At 54.1% G+C, this 17,343-nt stretch overlaps 1 protein-coding gene across 4 annotated transcripts; it reads right to left on the reverse strand.

The window, feature by feature from the left end:
- Nucleotides 1-850: 850 nt before the first annotated feature.
- PPP1R35 (protein phosphatase 1 regulatory subunit 35) lies at nt 851-15,909 on the reverse strand. 4 transcript variants are annotated; one of them, XR_009349444.1, is made up of 7 exons: nt 15,676-15,909; nt 14,668-14,722; nt 12,172-12,270; nt 4,949-5,008; nt 3,377-3,425; nt 2,309-2,617; nt 1,187-1,659 (listed from the first exon to the last, which is right to left on the reverse strand). XR_009349444.1 is itself a non-coding variant. In XM_059155528.1 (4 exons), the coding sequence occupies exons 1-4, from the start codon at nt 1,968-1,970 to the stop codon at nt 930-932; spliced, it is 795 nt and encodes a 264-aa protein (XP_059011511.1). In that variant the 5' UTR covers nt 1,971-2,101; the 3' UTR covers nt 851-929. The 4 variants fall into 4 exon arrangements, 2 of the variants coding, with proteins under 2 accessions (XP_059011511.1, XP_059011512.1); XR_009349443.1 differs by having other exon boundaries at nt 14,668-14,725; XM_059155528.1 differs by lacking the exons at nt 2,309-2,617; nt 3,377-3,425; nt 4,949-5,008; ... (1 more) ...; nt 14,668-14,722; nt 15,676-15,909 and adding exons at nt 851-1,103; nt 1,740-2,101 and having other exon boundaries at nt 1,187-1,323; nt 1,407-1,659.
- Between the last annotated feature and the right edge of the window lie 1,434 nt (nt 15,910-17,343).

Below are 17,343 nucleotides of genomic sequence, written 5' to 3' on the forward strand. Positions count from 1 at the left end.
GTGGTTGGAAAGACTGAGTGTTGAATGCTAGTCACATCTACACGCAACCAAAGAGAGCTCTAATCAGGAAAAAGTGTAAAGTGAATTTTTATGTGAAACTTGAAGCAAAGAGTCCATCTCCCCTCCCCCCAAAAAACCACTGACAATTTTTTGGTGGGAGCTTTGGACAGAAGGCTAACTTTAGAAGAATTAACAGTGGCCCTAGAGAAAGTCACTACTGATGGGACCACCCACCCACCCACCTTTTTTGTGCTGTGCAACTGGATGAATAGGCAATTAACATGAAACTCTAAAGCAGCTCAAGTGTTCCTGGAACCGTGAATATTCACCAAATACTGAGCCCTCTTGGATCTGGTGTAAACGAAATAAGCAAAGCCCCTAGAGGTAAAAGGAAGGAAGGAATTTCAATAACTGGGTGCAAATAGCTAGCTGTCTTGCAGGCTCCTTGAGCCAGGTAATTAGGGAAGGACTCCCTGAAGTATACAACAGAGGAGACCCACCCACATGTCCCAGGGATCAGAACTAAGTAGTGCGGGGCACCTGAGTGGCTTGGTGGGTTGAGATTCAGACTCCGCTGAGCAGAGTGTGGAACCCACTTGCAATGCACTCCTACCCCCCACTTTCCTCCCCCAACCCCTCTCAGGCATGCTTTCACTACCTTAAAAAGAAAGAAAAAAATACTGCAAAGGAACAAACGTGGTTCTAAGACAGAAGTCCGGGGAAGAAGAGGTGGGACAGTGTGCTCAACCTGCCATCACTACCAAGTTCCGAAAAGGCCAAAAACTGGACTCGGGGACAGCTTCCCACCCTGAGGCCTGACCCCATCTTAAGGCTCCCAAGAAGAGTCCCATTTGTTAGCAAAACCTTTTTATTCTGAAAAATAGTTTTAACACAAAAATATTAACTAGCAATCCAGGGAGCCTCCACGTCTACGCTTCCCAGCGCCTCAGTGTCCGGTGCATGAGGAAGGTATCCTCTGAAGGGCGGGGCCGGAGTTGAAGACGGAGAGGAGGCAGACCATCCAGGGTCAGGTGTGGAGACTCATAAAACAATGTTTCTGGGTCACAAAGGATGGTCATGTCTGGCCCTGACCCAGGTGGCTCCTGTTGGGAAGTGGAGCCCAAAGCAAGGTTACACTCGGGAAGGGGATAGGGGCACCACACGGAAACAAGCCCAGGTCCCTCACCTTTGGGGGCGGGGCTCGGGCCTGCGGTGGCAGCAGCGCCAGTTTCTCCCTCAGCGCAGCGTTTAGAACCTGTTCCTCGGGCACCTGCAGGCTCACCAGGTCTCGGAAGAGCCGCTTGGAGCGCGGCACGTTCAGCCCTGAGACCGCAGGGGGAGCGGAGGTGAGCGGCGCCTCTCAGCCCCACTTCCCGCGCCCCGCCGGGCGTCTCTCTCTCTCTCACCCTCGGCCACGCTCTCCTCCAGGCCGCAGCGGGTCTGGAACGACTTTCTCAGCTGTTCCTCCACGGCCTTCGCCGCATCGAACTGGCCCTCGGCTGCAGCCCGCGCGGCCTGCAACTCGAGGCTCAATGCCAGGCTGCTCTGCTGCGCGGGCGCCCCCAGGTCCTGCGGTGCCGCGGGCTTCTCGCTAGGTGCTGCGGCGGCCGGCGCGGGGTCGGACCGCACGGGGGAGAGCGGCGCCAAGCGAAAGCGGACCTGGGAGCAGAGAGCGGGACGGTGAAGAGATGGGCGCGGGCTTGTCTGCCGGCTGGCGGCCAGACCTTCCCCCAGCTCACCTGCCGCCCCTTGCGGGCCCCGCCCCGCCGGTCCGCCCGCCCCTTCCGCCGGCCGGGGCAGCCGCTCGGCTGCTCGGGGGTCTCGGACCGCGAGCTCAGGCTCAAGTCCAGGCCAGGTTCGGGCACGGGGGCTCTGGGCTCCGGGACGCGGGGTTCTGGGGGGGGCCCAGGAGCCGCTACGGCCTCCTCCCCTTCGACCAGCTCCTGCTGTGCCCCCCCACAGCCCATCATCTTGGGGTGGCTGCCGGGATGCAAGGTCTCGGGAGGCCGGGGGTCACGGGACACGAAGTCGCCACCACCAGCCCACCTCCGCCACCCCTCCCGAACGCCGCTACCGGAAACCGCTAGCCCCTACCCAATGGGGCGGGAAGACCAGCCCCCGCGCCATCCCATTGGCGCTACTAAGCGTCATTTCCGTTGCTCGGCTCCCTTTCTCCCGCGAGCTTCCGCCCGCAAAACCTCAGCCCCGCCCCTAAACCAGAGTTTAGGTGGAGGCCCTACGGGTCCTCACGAGGGCCACTTCGCCTTTGAAACCTGGACGCGGCGTCTTTATCCTGCGGGGTGTTTACCTGAGTTCTGCCTGCTCGAGTCCAGAGTGTGTCTGTCAGTCCCTTCTGTCGAGGCGCCAAACAGGACAGCTTTAGGTCAAGGGGGCCCGCGTTGGCCCTCCCTCGTCAGTGCCTCCGCAGCGTCTCCCGGCCTTCCGGGACTGGGACCGAAGTGGGACCAGTAGAGCTTCCCAGGATGAGTGAGCGCGGGGCTCGCAGAGCCCAGTCCCGGGCTCCTTCCAGGAACTCTGGGCGTTCGTGGTTGCCCAGGCGAGGACTGCCTCATTGCGCCTTATGGCCTTTTGTGACTTTGTCCCCGTGGAGGGCTCCCTAAAATATTCGTCTTTATAAAAATGGGTATCTGGGGGCGCTTGGGTGGCTCAGCGGGTTAAAGCCTCTGCCTTCAGCTCAGGTCATGATCCCAGAGTCCTGGGATCAAGCCCCGCATAGGGCTCCCTGCTGGGTGGGGAGCCTGCTTCCTCCTAGCTCTCTGCCTGCCTCTCTGCCTACTTGTGATCTCTGTCAAATAAATAAATAAAATCTTTTTTTTTAATAGGCATCTGTAGATGGAGTACAGTTTTTAAAAAGAAAGTTTCGGTGGATTTATTCTGGACTCCTAGACAGGGCAGGAGACTGAACTGCTTGTCCGCTTCCTGGGTTCCTTGGGGCAGGTCCTCTCAGTTCTGTGCGCCTGTTTCCTCTTGTGCAAAATGTGCTAACTCGGGCGCATGCCTCTTGAGGCTCTCCCCAAAAGGGGTTAATAGTCAGTCAACAGGCACGTTCTGTGTACCACTCTGCAGTTTTTCACAAGTTGTTTGTTTTTTTTTTTAAAGATTTTATTTATTTATTTGACAGACAGAGATCACAAGTAGGCAGAGCGGCAGGCAGAGAGAGAGAGGAGGAAGCAGGCTCCCTGCAGAGCAGAGAGCCCGATGTGGGGCTCGATCCCAGGACCCCGGGATCATGACCCGAGCTGAAGGCAGAGGCTTTAACCCACTGAGCCACCCAGGCGCCCCTCACAAGTTTTATCTTACTAGAAACTGCTGTGGAAAATCAGGTGGAAAGCACAGCTGCCCTCATTTTACACACACAGAATGTTTCTGACGATCTCTGGGGTGACGCACTGCAGGCTTGCCTGCTGAAGAGAGGAATAAGAAAGTATGAAAATTCCCTCTACTGTTCATTTGTGAGAGTAGGGAGACACAAATGTAAATACTTTTGGGGGGCGGTTTAGAAGTGGAAGTATGACAACTACTTTTAATGGTTGCTGACATTGAGAAGGAGAGAACCGGGGTGCCTCTGGTGGCTCAGTGAGTTAAGCCTCTGCCTTCTGCTCAGGTCATGATCCCAAGGTCAGGGGATGGAGTCCCACTTCAGGGTTCCTGCTGGGGGGGGGGGGGGGAGTCTGCTTCTCCCTCTGCCTGCCGCTCTCCGTGTTTGTATGTCTGCATGCGCGTGCTCTCTCGCTCTCTCTCTCTCTCTGACAAATAAATAAATAAAATCTTAACAACAACAACAAACCTGCCTCGAAATCTTAAATTGTATTCAGCAGTCATATTAGGAACTGGTGAAAATTTGTAGGGTAGAGCATAATTATGTTGATATATCAGAAATGGAATTATGGCATAGTTGAAAGGAAATACACAGACAAAATCAGTGGTGTTATGCAAGTTCCTTTCGTCTTGAATTTAGGAAGTAGCTTAGGAACTCCTGTTGTATTTTTAATTGAAAAGTATATTCTAGGGACGCCTGGGGTGACTCAGTAGGTTAGGCGTCTGCCTTCGGCTTTGGGGTTGTGATCCCGGGGTCCTAGGACCAAGTCTCACATCAGGCTCCTTGCTCAGTGGGGAGCCTGCTTCTCCCTCTGTCTGCTGCTCCCCCTGTTTGTGATCTGACATGTAATGAATGGGATCTTTAAAAAAGGAAGGAAGGAAGAAAAGTATCCTAATTCTTTTTTTAAAGGATTTTATTTATTTGACAGAGCTCAAGCAAGGGGAGTAGCAGGCAGAGGGAAAGGGAGAAGCAGGCTCCCTGCTCAGGAGTCCCAGGACCCTGATCATGACCCCAGCCGAGGACAGACACTTAACCAACTGAGCCACCCAGGTGTCCCAAAAAGTATATTCTAATTCTGTCCACTGAAAAGCCATTAGAAACAATGATGGACCCAGTAAGCACCTGCGGTCTCCAGAATGTGGTAGCTAATTTCATATCCCTTGGCACTTCAAACCCTTTACACATCTTTATAGCAGCTTTATTCATAATAGCCAAAAATTGGAAACAACCCAAATGTCCTTCACCAGGTAAAGAGTTAAATTATGGTATATCCATTCCACAGAATACTACGCAGCAATCAAAAGGAACAAACTTTTGATTTATGACAACTTGGATGAATTGGGTAGGTTATGATGAGCAAAATAATAATAATATTTATTACATTATTATATATAATGATATGTGATATTATATTATAATATAATATTATTATATTAATAATAATAATTATTATTATCAATGCCAATCCCAAAATATCACATGCCACATGGTTCCATTTATGTCACCAAAATACAGAAACGGAAGACAGATTTAGTGATTGCCAAGTGTTAGGGATAAAGGGGAGGGGGCGGAGGGAGGGAAATGGGCATGGTCATAAAAGGGTAATACCAGAGATCCTTTGGTGTTGGAACTGTTCGTTTTCTTTACTGTGCTGGTAGCTGCAGAAACCTACACGGGTGATAAAATTGTATAGAATTAATATATACACAGAGTACAAAAGTAGGAAATCCAAATAAGATTGGTAGATTATACGAATGTCAGTATCCTTGAGATGGTAGAGTATAGTTTTGCAAAATGTTACTGTCTTTGTCTGCTCGGGCTTCCCTAACAGAATACTATACACTAGGTGGCTATAAACGACAGAAATTTATTTTTCTTTTCTTTTTTTTTTTAAGATTTATTTATTTATTTGACAGAGAGAGAGAGAGATCACAAGTAGGCAGAGAGGCAGGCAGAGAGAAAGGAAGGGAAGCAGGCTCCCTGCTGAGCAGAGAGCCCGGTTTGGGGCTTGATCCCGGGACACTGGGATCAGGACCTGAGCCGAAGGCAGATGCTTAACCCACTGAGCCACCCAGGAACCCCCAGAAATTTATTTTTCATAGTCCTATAGGCTGGGAAGTCCAAGATCAAGGTGCTGGCAGATTCAGTGTCCAGGAAGGAACCATTTCCTGGTCTATGGATGGTTTGCTCACTGTGTCCTCACATGGTGGAAAGGGAAGGGAGTTCTCTGGAGTCTCCTTCATAAGAGTAATAATCGCCTGATCACCTCCCAAAGTCCCCACTTCCAAAGACCAACACACTGGGGATTAGGTTTCAACAAATGGATTTAGGGTCGGGGGAGGAGACACAAATCTTCAGTCTCCAGCAGTTACCGTGGGGGAGCACTGAGGAAAGTGTACTAGGTATCCTTCTGTGTTATTTCTCACAACTGCATGTGAATCTACAAGGATCTTAATAAAAATGTGAATTAAGGGCGATGTTGGTTTGGGGAAGAGGAGCAGTGTGTGAGGGCGGTTGTGTAGGGAAACAGGACTGGCCAAATGCGGATGATTGCTGAAGATGGGTAATGGGTATGTGGGGAGTTACTATAATATTTCCCTTACTTTTGTATATATTTGAGCATTGTGATGATAAAAAGTTTCATTTGCTTGTTTAAAGGAAGCTGAGGTCGCTTTGGCACATGGGAAGTGTCAGAGCTGAAACTTGAAGGTACTCCACACGCCTGGGCCAAGCTGAGGGATGTAGAGGCCCTACAGGAGCCCTAGCCATGAACTCGGTATGTCCGGGTGCTCCATTTCAGCCTTAGAATGTAGCCACTACCTCGTCCTAGGTCCACACACAGAAATAAGAACAAGCCATTCGGGGGCGCCTGGGCGGCTCAGTGGGTTAAGCCACTGCCTTCAGCTCAGGTCATGATCTCAGGGTCCTGGGATCGAGTCCGGCATCGGGCTCGCTGCTCAGCAGGGAACCTGCTTCCTCCTCCCTCTCTGCCTGCCTCTCTGCCTACGTGTGATCTCTCTCTGTCAAATAAATAAATAAAATCTTAAAAAAAAAAAAAAAAAAAAAAAAAGAACAAGCCATTCGATTTGCCGGCCTATGGGAGGCCTCCAGGAAGTAGAAAGCTCCTCGGCAACTGACATTAAAGAAGCGATACGAAAGTGAGAATGGGTGGAGGGAGAGAAGCGAACGAGGGGTCCCAGTCCTGCTCCCCACTCTTCCTAAGACTTTGTTGGCTGGACCAGCTGAGGGGCTTAGAATTGCTTTTCCTCTTAAAAAAAAAACAAAAACAAAAAACAAACAAACAAACAAAAAAAAAAAAAACGGGCGCCTGGGTGGTTCAGTAGGTTAAAGCCTCTGCCTTCAGCTCAGGTCATGCTCCCTGGGTCTTGGGATCGGGCCCCTCATAGGGCTTTCTGCTCAGCGGGGAGCCTGCTTCCCCCCTCTCTCTCTCTGCCTGCCTCTCTGCCTACTTGTGATCTCTGTCAAATAACTAAAATCTTAAAAACAAAACAAAACAAAACAGGGCGCCTGGGTGGCTCAGTGGGTTGAGTGTCTGCCTTCAGCTCAGGTCATAATCCCAAGGTCCTGGGATCAAGACCCGCATCAGGCTCTCTGCTCAGCGCGGAGCCTACTTCCCTGCCCCCCCCCACCGCCTGCCTCTCTGCCTACTTGTGATCTCTCTCTGTCAAATAAATAAATAAAATCTTTAAAACAACAACAACAACACTCCCCTTTGAGAAGGTTCTGACGAGAGACTCCTTCTCTACTCTTAACTCTAGAGTCTCCTCAAGGTGGCATGTTCTAGAGCTGTTCAAGGTGGCATGTTCTAGACCCTCTTCTGCAAAGAGGGATTTCGATGCCGTGTCACACCAAACCAAGCCCTGCTGGGGACGGCAGAAGGTGGGAAGGGGGAACCCCGGAGGAAGGAGTTAGGAGAGAAATTTAAAATATGGTCCAGGAACTGCCCATCCCCCACACTCCAAGCAAAAGAGGGGAGAAGGAGAGAAGCTTCCCTGACCCACCACCTGAGATTGCCCGATTCCTCCCTCTACTGCCCTCCCGCAAACCCACGCCGCGGAGGTCCCACCTCTGCATCATCTCCCATCCAGGGAAGAGGGAAAGGAAGGGGTCATGCTTGAGGCCCTTAGGTTCTGTCTTCATGGATTAGACCCCGCCAGGTATTGGGGTTCCCTTTGGTCATCTGGGAGGGGTGATCCCAGACCTGGATCCTCGTTTGGGGAAAGTGAGTCTGAGTGCTGGCAGGGGTCATTCAAGGTCATCCTGAGCTTCTGCTGGGCCAGGTGCTATGGCGGGGTGGGGGGGAGGGTAGGTAGGACTGGAGACAGGATGGAGTAGTCAGAGGTCCTTCAAGGGACCAGGCTGCTGAGGGGCAGTGGGATGTCTCCAGTGCAGTGACCCACAGAGTGGCTGGGACCATTGCAGAGGGCAGCTGAGGAGCCCTACCAGGGAGGAGGGGCCAGGGGAAGGGCAAAGTCCCCATAGGAAGCTACTCTCTGGTACAGCCAAGCCAAGTCAAAGAAACGAGGCAACAGCCCTCCACCACCCCCCTTCTGCAAACCCCACCCGCAAGGACCCTCACTTCCCATCTCCCAAACTGGGAGCTGCCTACAGGTGGGGGTCAGCCCAGAGACATGTCCACACTGTGCCCCTGACACACAGGGAGTAGTGAAGAGTGAGTCTCTGACTTTGCACTTCCAATGGCTGTGATCCACGTCCACACACGCATACACACACACACACACACACACACACCCGTTCCGAGCCCCCTTTCCCATCCTGCCTCATCTCGGGGCTGACAGGGTAGACCCTCCCACTCCCAAAAGGTCAAGTCTGAGACACCGTGGCCTGAGCGCACCGCTCCTTTCTCCTGATCCAGGGAGGAGAGAGCAAGGTCAAGCTGCAGGCCAGCGAACTGACCGCAAGCTTCTGACCTGCCCCCTCCCCTCCCCCAGCAACAGGGAAAGAAACAAGGGGGCCAAGATGAGACCCCTTACATGTGAGTCTCCAGGGATAGGGAGGTGAGGCCGGCTTCTGGGGTGGGCAGTTGAGGGTGGGGAATAGGGTTTCATGCAACAGAAGTTGTCTACAGGCTGGGCAGCGTCCAGGAAAATGAAGAAGGGGAAACTGGAGGAAGCTGGGCAAGTAGAAGCAGATGTGCAAGGCTGGGGCGTGCAGAACTGAGTGGAGCTGGGCTCAGCATGGCGGAGCCTACTGGGGGTGAGGGACTGGGCTGGCTGGGAAGGGAAATATCCTTAATGTCAACATAGGGAATAAAAAATGGATGCCAGGGGCACCTGGGTGGCTCAGTGGGTTAAGCCTCTGCCTTCAGCTCAGGTTATGATCTCAGGGTCCTGGGATCGAGCCCTGCGTCGGGCTCTCTGCTCAGTGGGGAGCCTGCTTCTCCCTCTCTCTCTATCTCTCTGCCTGCCTCTTTGTCTGCTTGTGATCTGTCAAATAAACAAATAAAATCTTTAATTAAAAAAAAAAAGTGGACGCCGGCTACTTAGGGCCTAAGAGAGCCCGGGGAGAGGCTGGAGTTACAAGAAAGGAGATGGAGGCCATGAACAGGGCCGATGGGGTTAGAGCCACGAAAGATGCAGCCACAGTCCGGGAAGATGGGACCACGTGTCAGGGGGAATTTTTGCAAAAGGACATGCAGGAAGCTGCTGGCCTTACCTTGGGACACAGATCTCTGCTTAGCAGGGAGTCAGGACCTCAAAACAATGAGCTGGAGGCAGTGTGTTACTCAACGTGACTGGACACTGAGGCGATGTTGGGGGTTCTCAAGGGCGAAGGGTGATTTCAGGGAAACCTCTAGATCAGACAAGGAGGGTGCTGGTGTGAGGCCCTCCCATAGCCCGAGGGCAGCTGGTGCAAGAGAAGGATCAGATTCCCTCCACCCCCCCGCTCTGTAGTAGCTCCAGGACCATCTGCCCCATGCCAACCAAACAGGACATGACAGGGGGGCGGCAGAGGTGCTGTAGGCAGAGAGGAGAGATGGAGGTCACGGGGGCAGAGGTGAGGTAGTGGGGCCTTGGGACACTACAAAGGGACCAAGTGGTCCCCCGCAGTAACCTCAGCTTGGACAGCTATGCAGAAACTTAAGGAGGGATGCGGTGGAGAGGGAAGGAGGAGGCTGAGGGGACCCAAAGTCTGGGGCCAGAGGTTCCAGCAGGAGTCCAGGCTGGCAGAGAAGGAAACTGGGCCCAGTGCCCGCTGGTGTCCGTCACTGCTGAGCCTGTGGGAGTCTTGGGGAGCAAAGGGACTTTTCTCCCCAGAACTACTGGGACATCGGGCCCAGCCCCCACAGACCTCCATTCTCTCTCATTCAAAGCTGAAGCCAGCCTCCAAAGCCTTCCCCTTCCGGGCCTGTGTCTCCGCCCCCACACTGTCCCCACCTCCCCCACGCTGCCCCCATGGGTTGCCCAGGCACAGACTGGCTCTCTCTTAGAACCTGGGGGCTCAAAGCAGAGGAGACATCAGAGCTTAGGAGACCCCTGGTCTCCATCTGGTAGGGCCAGAGGGCCAGGGCCCAGGGCACCTGTCTGCCACTTAGGCTCAGACAAGGGAGTGGGGGCCCGTGTTCCCCAGAGCCCAGGACAGGGTCTGCCACACGGAGAGAAAATAAATGTTTGTCAAATAAGAGTAAAGTACTCTTTTCAGGTTGTAAACACTAGCCCTGATTCCAACAATTTGGGATTAATTTAATTTTTTTTTTTTAAATAACCAAAATTTCTTTGCCGCTCCATCGCTTGAGAGGTGGGGTCTGGGTCCCTTCCCCTTGAATCAAAGAAGGCTTGTGACTCAGTTGCAGCTTCCCTGAGAAACTGTGCTGCCGCCAAGCCTCTAGCTGAGAGCTGGAGCGGGAGAGGGCCGGCCTGGGGAGAGCTGTGCTAAGGGTTCCCGGTAGGAACTCGGTGGCCTCCTTTTGTTATGTAAATTAAGGAACTCTCAAGATAGTAACCATCCCTTTCATCCTCTGCCCCCCTGCTGCCAGGGAGCTCAATGCCTCATTTTGGGCTGGTTTGCAGTAACTAACCTTGGCCTAGGTCTCTAACATATTTCTCTCCCTTCTGGACTTCAAATGAATGTTAATACCTACATCACAGGATTGCTGGGGAAACTACAAGGAGAGATTGAACGGCTTTCAGAACCTCCTTTAAGCTAGGCATGCTGCTTAAAGCAAGACCCCGGGGGGTGTCCTGATTCCCATTTTGCAGGTGAGGAAATAGATCTTCCAGCACAGAGGCCAAGCCGTCTGCTCCCTGGCATGCGGCAAGTGAGCATAGGTAAGAGACCATATACTCGTGTTCTTTTCAGAGTTGCAAAAGATAACACACATCTAAAAGCATGAAAATCCACAACTAGTTCCTCCTTTCCATCTGTGGGCTCCTGGACAACCCATCCAAACACCCCCTGGCTGGGGCCCTTCTTACCCCGCATTGCAAACATCTGTTCACCCCCCTCTCCGCTGCCACCTAGCAATGTCAGGGACTCTGGGGAATTCCCTTTCGCACCGGGCAGACCCCAAACGGACTCGGTAAGTGTTTGTCAAGTAAGTGAAAAACACACCACCCGTATTCCATTATTACTCATTGAATGGCTCCTTCATTCATGCTACAAATATCTTTTGAGCAGCTACCCGAAGATTTAGGCACGCGGTACGGCCTGCCTTCTTTTCATTCTACCAATCACTGTGTGTTTGTTGGAGGTCTTATTCACATTTTTTTTTTAATTTTTAAAAATGATTTTATTTGTTTAAGAGAGAGAGCAAGCCGGTGCCCAAGAGGAAGCAGGGGGCGGGGGGAGGGACAGGCAGACTTTGCACCAAGCACGGAGCCGGACACAGGGCTCGAACTCACAACCCTGAGATCATGACCTGAGCTGAAACCAGAAGTCAGAGGCTTAACTGACTGTGCCACCCAGGTGCCCCTAAGAAATTACATTTCTTTTTTTTTTTTTTTTAAGATTTTATTTATTTATTTATTTGACAGACAGAGATCACAAGTAGGCAGAGAGGCAGGCAGAGGGCGGGGGGTTGGGGGGATGCAGGCTCCCTGCGGGGCAGAGAGCCCAATGTGGGGCTCGATCCCAGGACCCTGGGATCATGACCTGAGCCGAAGGCAGAGGCTTTAATCCATTGAGCCAGCCAGGTGCCCCAGAAGTTACATTTCTAATAAACTCCCAGAGTCATCCTGCTAGCCGTGGCCCATACTTTGAGAATGACAGCTGGTAAGTGATGATGCCCCAGCCCATCCCCAGGGGTCTGACTACCCAGGTTCTTACCCACAACCCCTAGTGCTTCCCAACCTACAGGTGGGGCAGGGGGGCATGAAAGGGGGCTCTCGGCAAATACCATTTGGGATGCACAACTTGGGGAGAAATGTGGTCGTTCCCCTCCAGACTTTGCTGGTATAGGAGGCTGAATAATGACCCCCCAGAGATATGAGGCCCCATCCCTTAAAAGAGGAAGGCAAAACCAGAGATGTGACACAGAGGAGGAGGAGACAGTGGGACAGAGATCCGGGTGATGTGGCCACTAGAGGCTGGATGAAACAAAAAACACGTTCTCTTCTGGAGCCTTGGGAGGGAGCCCAGCTCTCCTCACACCTTGATTTCAGCTCCGGGAAACTGATCGCAGACTTCTGGCCTCCAGCTCTGTGGGAGGATGCATTTCTGGCGTCTGACACCACCAAGTTTGTGGCAACTTCTCCAGCAGCCCCAGAAAACTAACTCAGCTGGGGGAAAGGTCTGGATTGCACCCCAGGCTCCAGCCACCATGTTCCCCGGGATCTCAGCCACACTCTTACCTTGGCAGCGTCCCCATAGTGGGAAGGATTTGGTCTTGAAGGACCATTTTTGTCCTGAGAGGGGTTCGCCAGGCTCCAGAGAGTTGTCAAAGCAAACAGCTGAAGGCAGAAGAACGAAGAATGGAATGTAGGAGACAGGCAGAGTGCTGGAGGCACTGGGGAGGGGAGCCTGCTGTTGACATGATAGAGGAATGACTGACCGGGGTGCGGGGGGTCCTTCTGTGTGGCGAAAGAGATGGGGGAGCCCTATCAGCTCCATGGGAAGAAGTTAATGGGGAGGGTCTATGTCTAGCCATGCCCGTCCAGTGGTCTCCAACATCTTAAGATCTGGGGTTGGGGTGGGGGGTGGTCACGCAGCTGGTGTCTGATCACATCCACAGTATCAGGTAGCCGTGGTGACCAGGTAGCATGCTCAAGAAACCGAGGCCTTGGGGCGCCTGGGTGGCTCAGTGGGTTAAGGCTCTGTCTTTGGCTCAGGTCATGGTCCCAGGGTCCTGGGATCGAGCCCCACATCAGGCTCTCTGCTCGGTAGGGAGCCTGCTTCCTCCTCTCTCTCTCTCTGTGCCTGCCTCTCTGCCTACTTGTGATCTCTCTCTGTCAAATAAATAAATAAATCTTTAAAAAAAAAAAAAAAAGGAAGGAAGGAAGGAAGGAAGAAAAGGAAATCGAGGCCTTAGACACTGAGTTTTAGGAGAGTGAAACCCTGGGCTGTGCGAGCAGAGCCCTAGGAATCAGCACCGGACCCCCACAAGTTTGTCTCTGCCATGCGCAGCAGTGTCAGTCCCTCAACCTAAGAAAACCCCCAGATTCCCAGTACCTTCCCTATCCACATACTAGGCTGAAGAAAGGCTTGTTGCTCTAGGGCCAGCGGGCTGAGCGGAGAGCCGGAGTTGAGTTGGTGCTGGGCTGGGGGCATGGACGGGCTGCGAGGAAGAACTGGGTAGCCCAGCAAGAAGTGAACTTGGCAGAGAAAGAGGCCTTCCACACCTTCCACACCATGTGGGGCAGCTGAAGAAGTGTGTGTGTGCACAGATACCACATTTGCAGCCCCAGGTCCAAAGTCTGCTCTTGGGGACAGAGAGAGGAGTAGGAGGGACTCACATCCCACACAGGACTGGGCCTGGGGCCAGAAGCCAAAGGACCGGCCTCCCAACCCGAGTCCCCTCCAGCAACACCATCTGTCTCCTTTTGGGCCTCAGTCTTCTCAATTTTAAAGCGGGGGGGGGGGGGCGGCTATATAAATTGATCTCTGAGCAGCCTATGTTCCAGACAGGACATCCCCTCCCCCAAACCACACACACACACACACACTCACAAAGTTCAATCTTTTGCCTCCACCCAAGGCCTGGTCTCCTCCTCTTGGCATCTCCTGCAACCAGCCCCTTCCTCTCTCCTGCCTAGGACCCTCCCTTCTCCCCAGGATTCCAGCATCTCCCTGCCCCACTGGCCAAGGCAGCCTCTCCATACAGCCCCCCAAGCCTCACTCCCAGCCTTGAGCAGCAGCACAGGACGTCTGTACAGATGTGCCCACAACAGCCAGGCCCACCAGGCACTGCGGGAAGCAGCATGTACTCTGATGCAACTTGAAAGAGTTGAGCCTGAGGTCCTGGCTGCTCCTTGGCAATAGAGAAAATCCTAGAAGCACAAAGTGGATGCAGGGATTGCCGGAGGCATGGAACAGGTTCTGTGCTTTGGGAGCCATCCAGTGAGCAAGGAACTGAGGTAAGACAAGGTACAGGCTCAAAGGGAGGAAGAGAGGAAGCCAGCTTTCCAAGAGAGCCCCACCACAGCCCGAAGCTAAGCCGGCACACGGGGCACGGAGACCAGAGTCCCCTAATCCCATCAAACTCTCTCTTCCTTCCCCACCCTCCGGCCAGGGGTCCCAGTCTAGGGCGTCCCCCCCGCACCCAACGCAGCCTCGGTATCCCTCCCTTCCTCCACTTCCAGGAGACTGGCCCTCCATAGCCTTTGCTCCTCTTTTTCAGACCCGAGGCCAGCTTCTGTCACTCCACTCCCAGCGTCACCTCTGCCCCACTTGGTGCTGGAACCATCCATGCAATGAGCTCGGTGGTCCTGAGACCATGTCCCCCCTCTCAGATCTCCTCCGTGTCCACCCTCAAATCTGCGGGGTGCCCAGTGTGGCTCTGGGAAGGGGAGGATTCCTCCCTGTAGCCCGTATAGTATCAGCTTAGAGGCTCAACAGGCCTGGCTCATGGGTCTCGTTCCCCTGGCCTGGGCCCCACCCCCCAGGAATCCCACCAGGAAAATCTCATCTTGCTCACAAGACGCTCTCGCCTCTAAGGGGTAATGCTCTCCACGACACTTAAAAAGGCTTTCGTGTCCAACTCTGTGTGTGTTTTAAAATAAAATAGCCTTTGGGGGGAAAAAAAATGGCAGATGAGGTGACCCCCCCCCAACACACACAGATCCCACTGAGGAGTAGTGCCATGCCCTGTCACTTGACATTAGATCCCTTGGGCCGGGCTCTATGAAGACCTCCTTGCTCCTGCAGAAAGCCCAGTGCGATGTGGAATCTGGATGCCAGATGTACCTGCTGGGAAGAGGAGGAACAAACTTGGAGAGGCGGCCACAGGAACACTAGGGCAGCCCAGAAGACAACTTTGGGCAAATTAGAAAAATGTGCCCCCTCGGTAAATCCCTTCACTGACATGCAATGGAAATTTGCCCTAATGTTTCGAGAGATCTACCTTGATTATAGAGTTGCGCAGTGCACCACCTACACAACAGTAACACGTGGCCCTGAAGGATAGAGTGGGGCTGAGAGAGAGAGTAACATGGGCTCCAGCCCGGCAGACCTGTGTCCTATCCTGTATCACTAGCTCTCAGAGGAGTTACCAAACCCCCCCTAAAGCGCAATTTATTGATTTGGGAAAGGGCGGTGATGGCTTTAAAACCTAAGGGATGGTCTGCCTTCAGGACTAAACGAGATGATGGATACGCACACAGCCCTGCTAGGCCTGAAGTAAGGGGCCCGTGGTGGTGGACATGGCAACAAGACAGGAGCTGCTGACACTCGGGAGGAAAAGGGGACAGGGGCCGGCTGTCCCCGGACAGGGTACGGGTCTCACTAGCTGGGGGGCGGGGCGGGGTAGTCGTTTTTACTAGAAATGAACTGTCCCATGGAACCCGTATGCCACGACCCACGTCGCCACGGCGGGCGGACCCTGCAGACACCAGGCAGAGGCTCCTCCGTGGGCTAACGCCGTCGGGGCCGCAAGGAGGAGGGGCGGGCTCACACAGCGTCCCCTCCCTGTGCGCGGACACGGCCACCTCCGCCGCCGCCGCCCCCGCCCCCGCCAAGGTCGCTGCCAGCTCCAATCCCGGGGCCCAAGGAGGCGCGGCGAGAGGGCGGTGGCGGGGCCCGGGCGGAACCCGCGTCCGCGCTCCGCAGCGCCACCTGGAGCCCAGGAGCGTGAAGTGACGGGTCGCGCAGGTCCCCCAGCTAGGCGGCCGCCCTGCTGTCTTCCCCCACTCCCTCCTCACCCCAGATCGTGGTGCCTTCGGGCCGGGTCTCTCCCCACCTGCAGCCGCTGGACCGAGGGAGGAGGCCGGAGAGACCCCAGGGCGGCCAGGGCCCCCGGGCTTTGGGACTGACGTCACGGCGTTGGGCGGGTGGCCAGGTCTGGCACGCACTGCCCTCATTGTGTGCCCGTCCTCCCCCTTACTCAGTGACTTCAGGGTAAAGTGCAAATTCCTTCAGTTTCCAGCTTTATATACCCTCTCACCTCAAGGGGGTCCTCAGCCACCCCCACCTTCAACTACCCGAAATCCTTCCATGACGTTCTCCCAAGGCGGCCTCTGGGGCACACGCCTCCTCCCTCTTCAAATTCATCTCAGGTTAAAATATAGTTCCCAGGTCTCACCTCAATCCCTGGCTTTGAGCCCAGGAATCTGTATTTTTAACAAGCTCCCAGGTGATTTTGATGTGTCCTAGACTTCAGAATCTGATGGTCTGCACGTGATTCTCCAACTTCATCTGGTTGAAACAGATTGCTGGGCCCTGCCCTCGGAGCTTCCGATTCAGTGGGGCTGGGGTAGGGTCTGAGAGTCCGCATTTCTGCCAGCTTCCGGGGTGCTGCTGGCCTGGGACCACACCCTGAAAACCACTTCTCTAATATATTTAGAAGCCCTGTTCACCTGTTGCCATTCACTAGGTACCACGCCCTGTGCCGGGCAATTCACATTCCTACAGCCACGTGAAATAAATATTTACCGTAATTTCTGGATAAGGAAAGTGAGGTTCAGAGAGGTTCACTCACTTGTTCAAGGTCACACAGCCAGGAAGGGCAGGATTGGAACCCAGGTCTTTCTGAGTTGGCTCCGCCTCCTGCGCACTGCTAATTATCTGTTGGGGGGGGGGGGCTTGGTCTGTCTCTAGAAGTCAACCTGGCACTTCTTGCAGCCTGAGAAGGTACAGGATAGGGCTTTGAAGTCCCCCTCCCCCTCCCCAGTCCCCTGCCCTGGGTTCAGGGGACTGAGTTTGCTGGGCGCCAGGTTCTCTGCCCAGACAGCTCATGAAGTAGGCACAGAGAAGCCAACTTGGGGTGTGTGCTGACCCCTCCTCCTTTGCTCGCATTCCCATTGGGAGTGGAAGACCCTCTGACTTCCCCCTGCTTGGCCCCAGTTTCCTGGACATTCACCAGGGAACAGGAGGAGGGGGCACAGAGAAATGGAGGCAGGGCTGCTGGGTCCCGAGAGGGGAAAGTGCCAAACAGGTGCCCAGGTCTTGGAGCTGTTGCCGCAACAGGTCCTGAGTAGCAAGCACCCTGTTATCAGAGGCTGTGGATGGGCTGGAGAGACGAGCAGGTAGAGGACAGTGTGTGTGTGTGTGTGTCGAGGGAAAGAATGAGTCTGGGTGGGTTGTTAGGGATGAGGAGGGCTCTCCCCGGGGACTCCCTACTCCTGTCTATTTCACACCACGCCCCGGGGACTCCCTACTCCTGTCTATTTCACACCACGCCCTTCTGGACAGCCCTATTCTCCCCTGCCTCTCCCTTGCAGCCCCCTCCCCCCCCCCCCCCACTTTGTGCTTCGTCCTGCTCTCCCACGGGTCTTAAAGATCTTCTTGGGAAGGGGAGCCCAGTCAGGGACACCAAAGGGAGTGAGTCTGAACCCCAAAGCCCATGCTGAACTCATCGAGCAGACAGGCCA

The sequence above is a fragment of the Mustela lutreola genome, chromosome 17 (genome assembly GCF_030435805.1).
Source record: "Mustela lutreola isolate mMusLut2 chromosome 17, mMusLut2.pri, whole genome shotgun sequence".
Lineage (NCBI taxonomy): Eukaryota > Metazoa > Chordata > Mammalia > Carnivora > Mustelidae > Mustela > Mustela lutreola.